The sequence below is a fragment of the Solea solea genome, chromosome 7 (genome assembly GCF_958295425.1).
Source record: "Solea solea chromosome 7, fSolSol10.1, whole genome shotgun sequence".
Taxonomy (NCBI): domain Eukaryota; kingdom Metazoa; phylum Chordata; class Actinopteri; order Pleuronectiformes; family Soleidae; genus Solea; species Solea solea.
Genome location: NC_081140.1, coordinates 27,098,275 through 27,115,223, shown reverse-complemented (window position 1 = coordinate 27,115,223; position 16,949 = coordinate 27,098,275). Strand labels below are relative to the sequence as shown.

General features: G+C 39.7%; 2 protein-coding genes across 3 annotated transcripts; one reads left to right on the top strand and one right to left on the bottom strand.

Annotated features, from left to right (window-relative positions):
• Window positions 1-6,609: 6,609 nt before the first annotated feature.
• Window positions 6,610-11,632, top strand: LOC131462085 (diablo IAP-binding mitochondrial protein-like). 2 transcript variants are annotated; one of them, XM_058633006.1, is made up of 6 exons: window positions 6,610-6,919; window positions 7,047-7,176; window positions 8,344-8,457; window positions 8,575-8,685; window positions 9,550-9,646; window positions 11,082-11,632. In XM_058633006.1, exons 1-6 carry the CDS (start codon window positions 6,786-6,788, stop codon window positions 11,270-11,272), a joined length of 777 nt encoding a protein of 258 aa, XP_058488989.1. In that variant the 5' UTR covers window positions 6,610-6,785; the 3' UTR covers window positions 11,273-11,632. The 2 variants fall into 2 exon arrangements, with proteins under 2 accessions (XP_058488989.1, XP_058488988.1); XM_058633005.1 differs by having other exon boundaries at window positions 7,044-7,176.
• Window positions 11,633-13,704: 2,072 nt separating this feature from the next.
• On the bottom strand, window positions 13,705-16,603 carry LOC131462897 (odorant receptor 131-2-like). The gene has a single exon (XM_058634460.1). The coding sequence runs from the start codon at window positions 15,879-15,881 to the stop codon at window positions 14,937-14,939; it is 945 nt and encodes a 314-aa protein (XP_058490443.1). The 5' UTR covers window positions 15,882-16,603; the 3' UTR covers window positions 13,705-14,936.
• Window positions 16,604-16,949: the final 346 nt, after the last annotated feature.

Sequence of the window (16,949 nt, the reverse complement as noted above, 5' to 3'; positions counted from 1 at the left end):
TAAATTGGTAGCATTTGTTGGAAAAGGAGATTGTATCTCTGTCCAGAAGGAAGAGGAATTAAAACGGCAAGATTGTCTAAAATTGTCAAGGAAATCAAGTAAAACTCAACACAAATGAACCCCGTTTTACTTGATTTCCTTGACAATTTTGGACAAAGGACTTTTGTTTTGAAGCCAAAGATTTGGTTAAAACAACCAAAGTCTTTTTAAAGCGTTAAAGGAATTCAGCACAGTAACATAATCTGATTAAAAGCTCATCTACATGGTTAGAAATCACCAAACATCACAAATGTCCTTCATCGTTTGCAGAAACAGTCAATTGTGGCCCAGTGAACGGATCACACACACACACACACTCACCTGTGAGTATCTGCAGCTTGCGGAGTTCAGACGCTTCGCGGTTATAAAATATATCTGCGATGAACAACACGTGGCCCGGTTTCCTCGAGAGATGCCTTTCATTTTACGCAATACGTACGAGAAGCGTGGGCTGATATTTGTGTATAACATGTTGAATAACATAATAATAACTTACAAAACACAGCGTCAAACATGGTTATAACGTATTTGGAAGAAAGGTATAAAAGATGACACAATATAATCTTTAATAGCAATAATGACAAATGTTATAGATTGTATCATCCATAAAGAATGCTCTTTTATAGTGATAACCTTTTTGACTTTTGTGCCCAGCCCTGATTATTTAATTATTCAAAATGCAATAAAAGGTTTAATAAAAGAAGAAAAATAGTGTCTGTATACATGGTAAAACTACAGAAAGCCTTTCAGAAAGCAGAAATGTTGAAAAGTCATAATTTATTTACTGAATATATATTAAAAAATGTTGGCCCCCCATTGATAAGTTAGTTAATCCCTAACAAGTTGTGTTGTATATTGAGTTTATTCACTGTAATTAATTAATGTATTCATTTTCATAAACCAAATATTAATGCTTGATTATGCCATTTATTAGCATTATTAGTAAAAAAAAACTTATAACCTAAATTATGACAGGTTGGTGTCTGTTGCTCCTTAATTCATTAATTAGTTATTATAACAGTTTGATGCTCTTCAGGCAGCCACGTTAGGTTTTTACATGTCATGACATAAAGGAGACAATCTGTTATTTTTTGACAAAATGTGCAAAAAGACAAAAATTAATAGAAAGGTTGGTTTTAAATATTTTTTTATCTGCTCATAGTTCACTTTCTGCTGACAAAATGGCTCGCCACTATTGACCACTGGCTCTGTGATGATTGTGCTGAGTGGACACTCTGGACTGGTTTGATCCAGTCTTGTCTCGCTGTGTGCAGTTTTGTCAACTGTTGAGAAAGTTGTTGTTTTTGGCAGCGTGCGGAGACGTCCATTACATAACAGCCACTTTGAGTGTATGACATTACACTGGATTTGCAGGTTCTATCACTGGTGCCTTACCAAGAGGGGACCAGGATTCTTGAGTCCAGGTCAACACTCCCTAATACGACCTCTCTGAAGCTCTGCATTTCCTCTGAAAACTCTCTTAAAAAGGTGTTTTTGACAGAAGCACACAGAGAGTACAGAACCTCTGAAGCCTACGTTTTACATAACGGCACCTGGAATCCACTGGGTCCAGAAGAACTGTATAGAACTTTCCCTGCTTACAGCTGTTACCATCGTACATCAACATGACAAAATTCACCCTGATGTGTGAAGACGTCGCTGAGATATACGTGTAAAATACGCTATACGTAATATACAGTGGGTACGGAAAGTATTCAGACCCCTTTAAATGTTTCACTCTTTGTTTCATTGCAGCCATTTGCTAAAATCAAAAAAGTTCATTTTATTTCTCATAAATGTACACTCAGCACCACATCTTGACAGAAAAAAAAACAGAAATGTAGACATTTTTGCAAATTTATTAAAAAAGAAAAACTGAAATATCACATAAGCATTCAGACCCTTTGCTGTGACATTCATATTTAACTCACATGCTGTCCATTTCTTCTGATCCTCCTTGAGATGGTTCTGCTCCTTCATTGGAGTCCAGCTGTGTTTAATTAAACTGATTGGACTTGATTAGGAAAGGCACACACCTGTCTATATAAGACCTTAAAGCTCACAGTGCAAATAAGAATAATGAGGTCAAAGGAACTGCCCAAGGAGCTCAGAGACAGAATTGTGGCAAGGCACAGATCTGGCCAAGGCTACAAAATAATTTCTGCAGCACTCAATGTTCCTAAGAGCACAGTGGCCTCCATAATCCTTAAATGGAAGAAGTTTGGATTGACCAGAACTCTTCCTAGACCTGGCCGTCCAGCCAAACTGAGCAATAGTGGGAGAAGAGCCTTGGTGAGAGAGGTAAAGAAGAACCCAAAGATCACTGTGGCTGAGCTCCAGAGAAGCATTAGGGAGATGGGAGAAAGTTCCACAAAGTCAACTATCACTGCAGCCCTCCACCAGTCGGGGCTTTATGGCAGAGTGGCCCGACGGAAGCCTCTCCTCAGTGCAAGACATATGAAAGCCTGCATAGAGTTTGCCAAAAAACACACGAAGGACTCCCAGACTATGAGAAATAAGTTTCTCTGGTCTGATGAGACCAAGATTTAACTTTTTGGCGTTAATTCTAAGCGGTATGTGTGGAGAAAACCAAGCACTGCTCATCACCTGCCCAATACAATCCCAACAGTGAAACATGGTGGTGGCAGCATCATGCTATGGGGGTGTTTTTCAGCTGCAGGGACAGGACGACTGGTTACAATTGAAGGATAGATGAATGTGGCCAAGTACAGAGATATCCTGGAAGAAAACCTCTTCCAGGGTGCTCAGGACCTCAGACTGGGCCGAAGGTTCACCTTCCAACAAGACAATAACCCTAAGCACACAGCTAAAATAACGAAGGAGTGGCTTCGGAACAACTCTGTGACCATTCTTGACTGGCCCAGCCAGAGCCCTGACCTAAACCAATTGAGCATCTCTGGAGAGACCTGAAGATGGCTGTCCACCAACGTTCACCATCCAACCTGACAGAACTGGAGAGGATCTGCAAGGAAGAATGCAGAGGATCCCCAAATCCAGGTGTGAAAAACTTGTTGCTTCATTCCCAAGAAGACTCATGGCTGTACTAGCTCAAAAGGGTGCTTCTACTCAATACTGAGCAAAGGGTCTGAATACTTATGACCATGTGATATTTCAGTATTTCCTTTTTAATAAATTTGCAAATATTTCTACATTTCTGTTGGGTGCTGAGTGTACATTAATGAGAAATAAAATGAACTTTTTTGATTTTAGCAAATGGCTGCAATGAAACAAAAAGTGAAAAATTTAAAGGGGTCTGAATACTTTCTGTACCCACTGTATGTAATCTGGAACAGATCCAGATGAAAGTTAGTCTCATGGTAGAGTGTCTATCCTCTGTCTACCGCCATGGTTCTGAAACTGTGGTACGTGTACTAGCAGTGGTATGCGAGCTTCCTCTGGTGGTACTTTGAGTAGAATCAGAAACACTGTTCTACTGTATAACACCAGTGTATGTGATCGGAGTGGAACTGAGGAAGAACAAGAGCAATGAAAAACTGAGGGAGCAAAAGAACAAGTGAGGGAGCCCAAAGAACAAGTGAGGGAGCCCAAAGAACAAGCGAGGGAGCATAAAGAACAACTGAGGGAGCTCAAAAAACAAGTGAGGGAGCGCATAGAACAAGTGAGAGAGCGCAAAGAACAAGTGAGGAAGAGCAAAGAACAAGTGAGGGAGCGCAAAAAACAAATCAGGGAACGCAAAGAACAACTGAGGGAGTGCAAAACACAAATCAGGGAGCGCAAAAAACAAGTGAGGGAGCGCAAAGAACAAGTGAGGGAGTGCAAAGAACAAGTGAGGGAGTGCAATGAAAAACTGAGGGAGCAAAAGAACAAGTGAGGGAGCCCAAAGAACAAGTGAGGGCGCCACAAGAACAAGCGAGGGAGCATAAAGAACAACTGAGGGAGCTCAAAAAACAAGTGAGGGAGTGCATAGAACAAGTGAGAGAGCGCAAAGAACAAGTGAGGAAGAGCAAAGAACAAGTGAGGGAGCGCAAAAAACAAATCAGGGAACGCAAAGAACAACTGAGGGAGTGCAAAACACAAATCAGGGAGCGCAAAAAACAAGCGAGGGAGCATAAAGAACAACTGAGGGAGCTCAAAAAACAAGTGAGGGAGCGCATAGAACAAGTGAGAGAGCGCAAAGAACAAGTGAGGAAGAGCAAAGAACAAGTGAGGGAGCGCAAAAAACAAATCAGGGAACGCAAAGAACAACTGAGGGAGTGCAAAACACAAATCAGGGAGCGCAAAGAACAAGTGAGGGAGCGCATAGAACAAGTGTATTTTTGAACAATAAAATACGATATTTTTGAACGATTCAATCGATATTTTATTTGCTTCTTAAAAAGTGTGTGTGAATATATTGACACAAGTCTAATTCCATAGCATCCCCACTTTTCTTTGATGGAAATAAATCGACTAAACTAACATAAAGAAACAAACACATAGACAAACAAACAAAAGTCACAATTCCAAATCAATCATGTTTTTCTGCAGGTCTGTGTGACGGAAGTCTGTTTGTGCTGTGACTCTGTGAGACACAGTTATTGATGCAAGAAACCAAAGGTGTAACATCACTGTTGTTTTTCAAGAAGATAATTATGGTGAAAGAAAGTTTGAAGTTTGCTGCAGTCTGCACTGATTATCTCCAGAGCACAATTAGACAACATGTCCTGTATTCCCCGGTTTAGTAATTAACAGACTGGCTGATTATTAACACAAAGCTCCCGAGTCTAATTGTGCAACCTGAAGTTTTCAGTTGTTTGGCAAACAAGTCGGCTCTGCAGAGAGCGGTGGCTCGCGGGGGCTCGTCAGTGCTTGACGCAAGTCCCTGCGTCAGGACACGCCAGTGCGGGAGGGGGGGGGAGTCATGCCAAAACAAACTTTGTGCTCCTGTAACCTCAGCTGACGTCACTTCAGCAAACAGGTCGTCAAACTCAGTCAATGCTATTGCCAGTTTTTTTATGTGCAGTACGGCCTGAAGAAGAGTCAAATCAGAATGATTTATTCACAGGGAAATAAAGGAAAAGAAACAGCAGATGGGTTTCATAAATGGAACAAACCAAAATCGCTGACCAAAATCTGCATTTCAAACTCCAAAAATGCCCCATTGTGATGAAGAATGAAGCAGGGTTCCCACATCCATGGTTGACAACAAATTCAAGGACCTTCCAGGACCAATTCCCTTCAAGTTCACACAGCTTAAGATGGGAGGAGACAACTTCTAAGAGCTCTTTGTTGAGCCAGAGAATTTTCATTTCCCAAACATCACGTCGTCGCTTGCGCTCTCTTGTTTTAAACGTTACTCGCTCGTTGTTCTGCACAGGATCATGAGTCCACGTCTGTCCTGCGTAGGCCTAGTCGTCTACATACATCAAGCAATGCAGGGCATGAAACAGTAGGTGGAGACATTTTACCTAAATATCAACTTCACTTCTTTCTTGTGCAAAATTCAAGCACTTTCAATGACCCCAGTTCTTGTAACTGTCAAGGATTTCCAAGGACCCATGGGAACCCTGGCGTCTGAACTTGTTTAATGTGATGGAACCGTGTAAGATGCTGCCAAAATCTGTGATACGTAATTGCCCGTGATGATTTGATTGTTGTTTGTTTGTTGTTGTACGTCATCAGTGGGTCGAGTCTTACCAAAATTGTATAGGAACAAACTCATGAAGATTAACACTGTGCACTTGGGAGGTGTGGTAGACCATCAGGGGGGCACTGATAGGGAGGTAAAAGCCAGGATAGGGAAAGCAAGAGCAGCCTTCATCACGCTAAAGAACGGCAAGGCCTCCAGAGCGACAATATGCATAGCCACCAAGCTTTTGGATCTTTAACTCTAACGCCAAATAAGTCCTGCTCTACGGATCTGAGACATGGAGAACAACACAAGCAACACAACACGGGATACAAACCTTCATAAACACCTGTCTGAGAAGACAAGTGGTCGGACAAGTGGTCAGACAAGAAGATCAGCAACCTTGAGCTGTGGGACTGAGCAGGTTTCAAACCCAGCTGGAAGCCGGAGATCCTCAAGAGGAAAAGGTCCTGGATAGGGCACACACTTAGGAAGCTGCCATCCAGCATTTACACACCAGGCCCTAACCTGGAATCCACAGGGCAGACGAAAGAGAGGAAGGCCTAAAAACAGCTGGAGAGGAGATGAGGAGTATAAACAACTGGCACGACCTAAGAAAGAAAGAAGGCCCAGAGAAGAGTCCCTTGGAGGAATATCATCGGTGGCAAAAATGTGTAGACAGGAAGTTCAATTGACAGATTAACCGACATGGATGAAAACGTGGGCGTAACAGTAATGTACATCACCTTTAAGTGCTCCGTTTGTGTTGTTTTGACCTGACCTCCACCTGGTTTTCTCTCTAGTGCACATACACACTACACAGACAGAGCGAGATAGTGTTGATTGCATTCTGCACGTAATCTGTGGCTCTGTGAGCTCCCTGCAGATAAAACGACAAATACGTATATGTGCAGGCACAGTCAACAGATCAATAACTTACGCAACGAGGAGGCGCCAGAGCCGTACAAATAGCAGCCGCAGCAGAGGCAGGGTAGCAGTCGAGCAGTTTGACTGAAAGATTCTCAGGAACAAGCAGAGGAAAAAAAAAGAAATAACTTCTCTTGATTTGTACAACGTGATTTGACAGCCGAGTACATTGTTAAAGTTGTGCGAAGTGGAAGATTTTGCGAACAGAAACTTCATTTACACCCAAAAAATGCAAGTCGTGCGTCAGTGTTCAGTGTGCGCCCGCCACGCTGCCGGAGGATTCCTGCGACACCGTGATGTCTCTCTGCTGCAGAGCAGCAAGACGGTGCTGAGGCGCGGGGCGGCCTGCGTCCGGGAACAAAGGTTAGTGGAAGCACGGCACAGAGTTAAGCAGAGTCACGCTGCACGGCTGGAAAAACCACATCCTGGCAGCGTGAGTCTAACGCGACACGACACTTTAATTGTGTCCTCCTGTCTCTGTCTGCAGCAGCTGTGACGGTGTCCCGTTCAGCAGCAGGAAGTCTGGAGTCCAGATGTCAGAGGAATGGACAAACTCTGCCCGAACGAACATCGCGGCCTTTAGTGTCGCCCACGGGCTTTGTGCTGTCCCTTTAACACAGGTGAGACATGGAAGACATTGAGTGCATTCGACAGAGCTGAGCGTCGTGTATCACTGTGTTCAGGATTATTTTCTTGATTAAAGGTCGACCGATAATGGTTTTTCTATGGCCGATATTGATAAAGTTTAAGATTGTTTATGACAATATACTAAAGACACATGTATTGCTCCATCTCTCCAATTGCAGCCGCTGTGCAAAAGTTATGTACAAGCTTAACATTAAATACGTCAAAAATGTCATCATAAAAAATAAACTTTAGAAATAAAAATATTGAAATGAAAGAAATAGATACATCTATCTAAATCAAAACCTTCCAAAATGAACTGCTGTAGAAACGTTAAAGGGTCTACAATCGACCAGGAAATCGGACATAATCTTATTGTCGTAATAAATCAAAGTCATTTAACGTGTCGATCCTTGTTTGAGTTGCTTGGTCCATTAAATGTCAGAAAATGTCGAAAAATGTTGACCAAACCCTCGAAATGATGACATGTTCAAACATCTCGTTAGTCCACAGATTTACATTTTCAAATTTGTTAGAAAACAAAGATACCGAAAACAAGTATGACTCGACATACTAAAGTGGAACAGAAGCAGTGAAATTAATGTGAACTTAAATTTGAATATAAAACTTTCTTTATAGATGAAGTTTAAATGTTTAACCCTTAGACACCCGCTTTTTTTCCATTGCTATGTTTAAACATACAGTATAGGAATGTGTAATACACAGGGTCTTATGTCCGTATTTTCAGCACAATTTTCATTTTCTTCCAACTATATAAACACACCTGAGCAAAAAATACAAAAAAAAAATGGGATTGAATTTGTGAAATACGTCATAGTTCAAAGTTCACCTGGCTCGTTTTAATGAACAAAAACAAAAGGAAAACGTTCTATTTTTGTGTCTTCTGCACAACTGTTGCTACTTTATCTCTCACGACTAAAAACGCGATATCAAACCAATCATACCTTTGACTCAACAACGCATAAGAAGACGAAAAAAGGCCCAGATCCGTTCCGCATGAGCACTGAGGGTTAATCCCGACAATGCTTGATCTGTCATTTCAGGTGGCGATAATATATCGATCTAAACACTAAAAACATGACTCTCTATTGTGCAACAACTGCATCAGATTTGGTAAACGCTGAGTTTCTTTTGATTTGCAGCTCTCTCACGACTCTCTGATCAGAAGAGCAGCGTCTGTGGTCACAGACAGCACCTGCACTTTCCTGTCTCAGAACAGCCTGGCTCTCGTCGACGCTCTTACAGACTATTCAAAGGTAGGTTTCCCCTCTACGGGAATCATCAATTTTTAAAGCTCACTCGCGTGGAAAAACGTACTTTTGTTTTCAAAGCTGTTCTGTGTCATTCATGACAGTTTTCCCTTTTGCGCACAGGCCGTTCACACACGTATCGCGCTCCAAAGACGGTATCTGACCTCACTGGGAAAACTGACAGCTGCAGAGACGAACTCGCTGCAGCAGGCCATCAACGGACTGCGTGCTGAGGTTAGTTTGACCCAGATTGTGTCTAAAAGCGTTCAACAATCATTTCTAGGGCTACAACTAACGATTGTTTTTAGAATCGGGTAATCTGTCGATTATTTTATTTGGCCATAAAATCAGTGTCTACCAAACCTGGAAATTCACATTCAGAGATTAAATAATATTAAAATTCAGTGATTAAACAATTTTCATATTTCGAGATTAGAAAACGTTGGCATTCAGAGATTGGAAAATATTCACATTCAGAGATTAGAAAATGTTTGTATTCAGAGATTACAAAAGATTTCACATTCCAAGATTAGAAAATGTTCACATTCACATTTTGAGATTAGAAAACGTTGGCATTCCAAGATTAGAAAATGTTGGCATTCAGAGATTAGAAAATATTCACATTCCGAGATTAGAAAACGTTCGCATTCAGAGATTAGAAAATATTCACATTCAGAGATTGAAAATGTTCACATTCAGAGGTTGAAAATGTTCACATTCCAAGATTAGAAAATATTCACATTCTGAGATTAGAAAATATTCACATTCTGAGAGTAGAAAATATTCACATTCGTACATCAGTGTTTACCAAACCTGGAAATCATGATGTTCTCAAATGTCTTTTCAGTTTTAATGATTTTTTTTTTGTCAAAGAAACCAGAACATATTAACATTTAAGAAGCTGAAAAATCAGAGAGTTTGTATTAATTGTAAAAAAAAGCGCCTCTAAAACTAATTCATTGATCAAAATAGTTGACGATTGATTTAGTCATCAATTAACAATCGATTAATCATTGCAGCCCTAATTATTTCCTTGAATTTCATTATCTGAAAAAGAGTTTAGAAAACTTAGATTTTCTTCTCTCTTTGACCCAACAGATCAGTGACCGACTGGACGAATGCAAGCGCTTTGAGTCGTCCTGGATTAATGCTGTCAACTTGTGTAAAATGGCGGCAGAGGCGGCATACACTTCAGGTGAGAACAGCTGAGGCTTCACATCATGTTGACCAGAAACTATAGTTTAACTAGAGTGGACACTAGCAGCGAGAGAAGTGATCTATTTTTGGATGAACACTTTACGTTGAATAAACCTCAACCAATTACACCAGTAATGTATATAACATGTATATGTGTGCGTGCCCAACATATTCATCACTAAGTTATCTATTTAATAAACCTTAATCAATAGCATGTATGACATAAAACACAAAATGCACACAACTTATACTGCATCATTACATATAATTCACCGTAGAATTTACCTCAACCAATATACCATATAACACGTAATACCATAGGCACCCAATTTGTATATGTAATGTATGTAAATGTATAATGTGCCCAACGTATGCGTCCCGGGTCATTATATTTTATAAGCCTTAACTAATAACATGTATAACGCATAATAAATAAAACCATATGGGCTAAACTTATGCGTCACTGCGTCATTACGTTATTAAAAAAACCTTATCCAATAAAATGTGTAACAGATATCGTGTAAAACAGAGTTATACAATTTATACATCACTGCACCAATTTTAAACTCACCTTTAACCAAAAACACGTATCACGTATATGCCGAAGGTATGCATCACTGAGACATTGTATTTTACAACTCTAAATCAATAACACATATAAACACATGTATGAACGTATTGGTCGTTAAACCGTATGTGCCCAATGTATGTTTAATAAACCTGAACTAATAACGCAATAAAACTTACTACATCATTATGTTATAAAAAAACTTTATCTAATTACACGTGTAAAAATAATAAATAAACCTGAATCAGTAACGTGTCTAACGTATAAAACGTTATCCCGTATGGGCCAAACTCATTAAGAAACCTTATTCAATAACACGTGTAAAAGATATCACGTAAAACAGAGTGTGCCCAACTTATACGCCACTGTACCAATTACGTATAATTCAGCTTCAGAGGTATGTGTCACTGAGTCATTGTATTTTACAAACCTGAACCAATAACACGTATAAACGCATAATTAATATGTTACTGTACCATTACGTATAATTCACCTTTACCAAAAACACGTATCACAAATTACAACTAATTTAGAATTCTGTTTTAAACATAATACCTTATGCACCTAAATTATTACGTATAATTCACCTTCACTAATAACTCGTAAAAACACACTCTACATGTGCGTCACTGTGTCATTATGTCATAACGAACTACGTAATACGGTGCGTGACCAATTCATACAGATAAACCTTGATAAATAACACATATAAAGGTATAACATGTGTTATATGTGTTCCACTGCTTCAATAACACGTATAACGCGCAATAGCGTACGCGATTCCCACCTTTAGTGGACAACGGTACTTTTTCATGTTTCAACAATACGGGGACATTCCTGACATTTCGCGTGTTTGTGTTTGCAGGAGCGGAGCAAGCGTCCATCACAGTGAGGACAAACATTCAGGTGGCACAGTCGCAGGTGGAGGAGGCGCAGAGAACCGCGGCGGACGTCGATAAGAAGCTCGCCGAGACTAAAGTAGAGGAGATCCAGAGGATGGCTGAATATGCTTCGTTCGAGGAGCCGGAGGTGGAGGCTTATCTACGAGAAGACTAACAGAAATATTTAGAGTGTATGGAAGAAAAAAAGGGGAACATGTCATGTGTTATTTCATGTTGTGTTCTACTTCCCATGTCCCTTCTGTCTTTGTATGTATGGAGTCAATAAAAAGTTTATGTGTGTATAATTTTAATGTTCTAAGCACAAAAAAAATGAAAAGTTACAACTAATTTATCACTATTTTATGAATCAATATTTAAGAGTATTTATTTGAATTGTGAACGTAGATGGTTTTTGTAGCTTTTGGAACGTGATCGTAGTGTTTATTTTTGTTGTAAGAGAGATAATCTTTTCATAAGAATTGTCAACTGTCTCTTGTTCACAAAGAGGTAAATAATAAATGAATATTTCATTGAACGCACATGTTGACAAGTCCTGGATTTTAAGCAGCATTTTTTTATTCTTATTGACACACACGGATAAATGTTTGATTTTGTAAAAAACTTTCACCTTTGATAAACTGTGCTGTCACAGGGGAAATGGGAGTGTAAAGGCCTCTTCGTTATACTGTATAGACTCCAACAAACAGCACAGAGCTACAACAACAAAAGCACATTTCACCAAACAAGTGGACAAACTTAACGAATAATATTATTAAATTAAAAAATGAAATCAGAGGTTGACCCGTTCACTTTTATTCATCCAGCCAATTGTCATAAATGACACATTTCTGTTCCCAGAAACTTCATAAATAATGTCAATTTGTTCTTTTTTTTAATCTGTTTTGTGAATTTAATATTTAGTGTATAGGTTATTTTTTTGGGGGAAAATACTGTTTTATATCGTGATACTGTACTTCGAAGACTAAATTCACCATCGACAATTTTGATCATCAGGTTTGAGTTTTGTTTTAATTATGAAAATGAGCATTTTTGGTCCAGACTTTCTTGACAGAGGTTTTCTTACAGCACAGGTGTGAGAGTAAAATTATGTCCTAAATGTTGTAGTCTGGGGAATTTTTTGCTTGCAATCTTCTGCTTATTACAAGCAAAACACAGCATAGCTATCGCCTGGAAATCGATGAGTGGACCGAGTTTACAAGCCTGGCTATAACCACACTGTCAAACTGTGGTTATAGCCACAGTTATAACCACAGTTATAGCCACAATATATGGTTATAACCTTTACTATTTTTAAAGGGGGAGAAGGCCACAGATGTTTTACTAACCCAACTGTATAGTGACAGGAGAACTTTCATATACTATTACTGCTATTCCTTCGACGCACTGATTAGAACATGATATTTTTAGTTATATACCGTGTGTAAAAGCCCTAATGTGAATTATCTCCATGGCACCTTATTTCTTCCTTTGTTGTTGCTTTTGTAATAAATGTGCACATTTCTTCATTATCCATCATTAATACTGAGAGAAATTTCAGGACAAAGGGGAAGCAACAAACAAGGATATTTTGTGGATCTGACCTCGTCCTGCACCTCACCTGCTGAGTCAGGAGTGAAACCAACAGCACATACATTTTTTTATTCAAGACATGAAATGTTGGGAGTTTTTTTGTCCGTTTTTATTCATCTTTCTTTCACTTATTTCTTACATACGCGACACGCGAGAGGCATTTTTTCATTGCAGTGAAAAACATTTCATCCCTGAGGCCATAAATGAGAGGACTAAGACACCGCGGTGCAAGATTAAACATGATGTCGCTGAAAAAACATACACTTTGAAAGGTCGTGTAGTTAGTATAAATCAGAGTGGACGTTATTAAAGGATACCAAAACTGGACGAGACAGAGCAGCAGCTGGAAAGCATGAAGAGTCACCGTCCTGAGTCCTTTCCTCGATGCTATTTTATCATCTCCTGACGCAGTTCTGGCCACTTTCATTATTTTAACAGAGCAAAACATGTGGATGAGACACATGATGAGGAAGTAGAACTGAAACACAGCTGACCAGGCGTGATCCTGCCATTTATACACAATTAAAATCTCTACATAGCACATCCTGTACTGATGGTATCAGTCAAGAGATGCTGAAGCAAAGAAGGTGAAAAGGACGACAGCATAGGGCACAGAGCTGATGCCGTGAATGATGAGGATGACGTGTACAGTGTTGCTTACTGTGCAGCTGCGCTGCATCCTCACCAAACACGGAGTTGTTTGAATTCATGTTAATAAAAGGGTCTGTAACATTTGTACTTTGAAATAAAAGTTCAGATCCAGGTTCTCCAGTTTCCGCCCACAGTCCAAAAACATGCAGATTTGGGGATTAGTCAAAGCGGACACTCTAAATTGACCGTAACTGTGAGTGTGAGAGTGGATGGTTATTTGGCTCTATGTGGTCCAGTGTGGAGCAGGTTTGTCCAGTGATGCTGTAGTTCTGTGCAGCTGAGCCTCCTACTGAGCTGATGATGACTTCACAGAGCAGAACCATCTAAATATAACACCAAACAATGCAGCGTTGTCATGATCCCTCATTGGCTGTCCACAGGTCAGGTGTTGAACACACACACCACCATTAATGAACCGTTTACAGCTTGACAACTACGCTCAACACAAGTTTGAGTGAGGACCGGTTTTAAAATATGGCCTGTGGACCAAATGAGGCCCTCGACTTTTACTTTTAGTGACTTGTTTCGCACTGTATGTAAGAATTAGTGACATCTCATGGTGACACAGCAGATTGCAGCGGGACAGAATTGGGAGTTGAGGCCCCGCTCACACCTGACGTGTCACGTCGCTGCTGCTTTCTATCATGTTCTTAAATTCATCACCATGTTCACAGATCAGAAAGTGAAAAAATGGTTATGACATTCTACCAGCGTAGGAGAAGACGAGACAAACAATGAACAAACTGGCTCATCCGTTGTTTTAATGCAGGACAACTTCTGTTTCCGCCACAGAAGAGCAAAACCTCAAAGCCATTTCTCCCGACTGTCACACAATAGTTGTATAATAGTAGTATTCATTATAAAGTGCAGTTGTTGCGTATCTTTTATAGAGTTAGTTAGTAATAATTGTGTAAACTCTGCCTTGCCATTAGTTTTGTATATTGTGTGTTTATATGCTGCCCTACATACACCAAAATGACTGCTTTTTATAAAGAGACCAAATTAATATTAAGCAGAATTTAGTTCAGCCCATTGGTCCAGCCTTAGAAACAATATTTTCTGTTTCTCATGTGGCCCCGTAGAGACGATAATTTCCCACCTTTGGTCCAGGCTAAATCTGAATACATGAAAAACATAAATATTATAATATTTGGTTGTGGTTGACCTTTCCCAGCACCCCGTCCCTCTTACGCCCTGTTCACACAGGATGAAAGAGAGAGAGAATCTTAACATATATATATATATACACATTCAAATTGGACAAAGACAAAATGTGTGTGGTGAACTTTAATGAAGTTGTATGTTTTACATGACAAAGGGTTTAGAAATAAATAATTTAATTTAATAATTTAATAAGAAACTAGACACATCGTTTCAAGGAAACCTTGTCAGCATTAATTTGACTATTTTTCACCTGTTTAATAGATACAATAATTGTCTATAACTATTTCCATAACAAATCAAATTCATTCAAACTAGGATATTTAGGTTTGTAGAAGTTGGGGAAACATTTTTCAACATTTTTTGACATTTCATAATATGTTATGTTATTTTATATATATATATATATATGTTTCTAATATGGAACTAACACATTTTCAAATTCTCCTGATCCTCACTCTGTTTTGTCCAAATTGGAACTGTAAAGGTGTATTTCGTTTCAGGGCAAGAAAAATCTTTTCATCCCTGAGGCCGTACAGAAGCGGACTCAGGCATCTTGGAGTGAGATTAAACACTATGTAATTGAAATACCTGACATTTACAAAAAGCTTGAAATCAATCTGAAGCGCAGCAGTCTCCATGAACGGACACCACAGCTGGATGAGACTGAAAAGGAGGTGAAAGCCATGAAGAGTCACTCTCCCGAGCGCTCTCCTTGACGACTTGTTATTCTCTCCTGACACAGCTTTTTTGGCTGCTTTCATGATCTTAATGTAGGAGAAGATGATGGTGGCAGACATGACGAAAAAGTACAACTGAAACACAGCCATTTTAGCGTTGTCCTGCCATCGGAGATACACAAATATGTCCATGGAGCATATCCTGTGCTCGGAGTACAAGCTTGTGGGAGCTGATGCAAAGAAGATGGAGAGGATGACAGTCAACGGTACAAAGCTGAAGCCGTGAATGATGAGGACGCAGTGCAGAGCTCTGCGTGACGTGCACAGCTCTCCGTGACGCAGGGGCATGCAAATGGCCACATAGCATTCCAGCGTCATGGATGTGAGCGTCAAAGGTGTGACAAAAGTGTACACAACCAAAACAATATAGACGGGAACACACAGGGCGATAGGCATCATCATTGCATGAGAAGCCAAGATATACAGAACGTCAGTGATGAATAAAATCAAGGTATCAGACAATAGAGTCACAGTGAATAAGATGTATCGCATGGTTGTGTAGAAGTAGACTTTTGAGAAAAGGGTCACGATGAGCATCACGTTGACACACAGAAAAATCGAAACCAGCAACTGCACGACGTAAAAACGTTCACCGAAATGCCGCAAAGTGCCACCACCTGTGACGGAGCTGTTATCTGCCATAAATGTACTGTGCGTATGAAATGTTTCAGGAAAAAAATTTAATATAACACCTTCTAATATCTTATTCTAAGTTATAAGAACGTAGATTGACTACAGCTAAATCCTCAGACTGTGCATGAAGACGTTCAAAGTTAAAGTGACTCACAACATCATTGCTCCTCATCTCATATTCTTGTCACCCATGAACAACAAGCGTGGTCAAGTCTCTAGAGTGAACACAGTAAACATGGTGTGTTCAGACAGACCCGTTGATGATGAAATGCATGGGGGGGACACAAATATTAGCCTACAGTACGTCTATTTTTTACTATCCTATACTCTATTCGCGCAGCATGTAATCATCACGTTCAACATAACCAACAGCAATATGACCCAGTATAGCCTACAACCAGTGCATAATTTGTAAATCATAAGGTGCAATATGACAGCGCAGGGATGACGAGACGGACACAGGTCCCCGGAACGCATACAGAAAACAGTGCTGAACATGCAAATGCCCGTTTACAATGCTGTACGACTTACAAGCCTCAATTTCAAATAATATCCATGGTATAAATGTTATGACAATAACTTACAATTATTAAATGCCCACATCACCACAGGTGGGACCATAGGCGTCATATACGGCGAGGACATGCCCCCAGCACTATTTTTGATCCACAATTTTGACCCCACCACTTCTAAAAATTTTAATCAATTTATCATTAACACTCAAACTAGCTTTATACTTTATACGCACGGGGGAAGCTCTCTTCTGATTTGATTGACTGTGCCTGTAAAACTTTCTAGCAGGCAAAGCTATTTATCTTTCATTCTATTTATCTGTTCATTGTTGTAATTGGTATCAAAGCACCGTTGCCTTTAAAGTGCCTTTAAGGTGCATTGTCAAAGCCATCTTTTGTTATATATTACCTTCGTATGTGCCTTTGTAAGTGGCTTCGTAAAATCTATCTATCATCAGAACCTGTACAACTTGTCGGTTTTACAACCTGACTGACTGTCTAACTGACTGTAGTTAGTAGCTAACAAACTGACTAACTGACTAACTTCAAACTAATAACTGTCTAA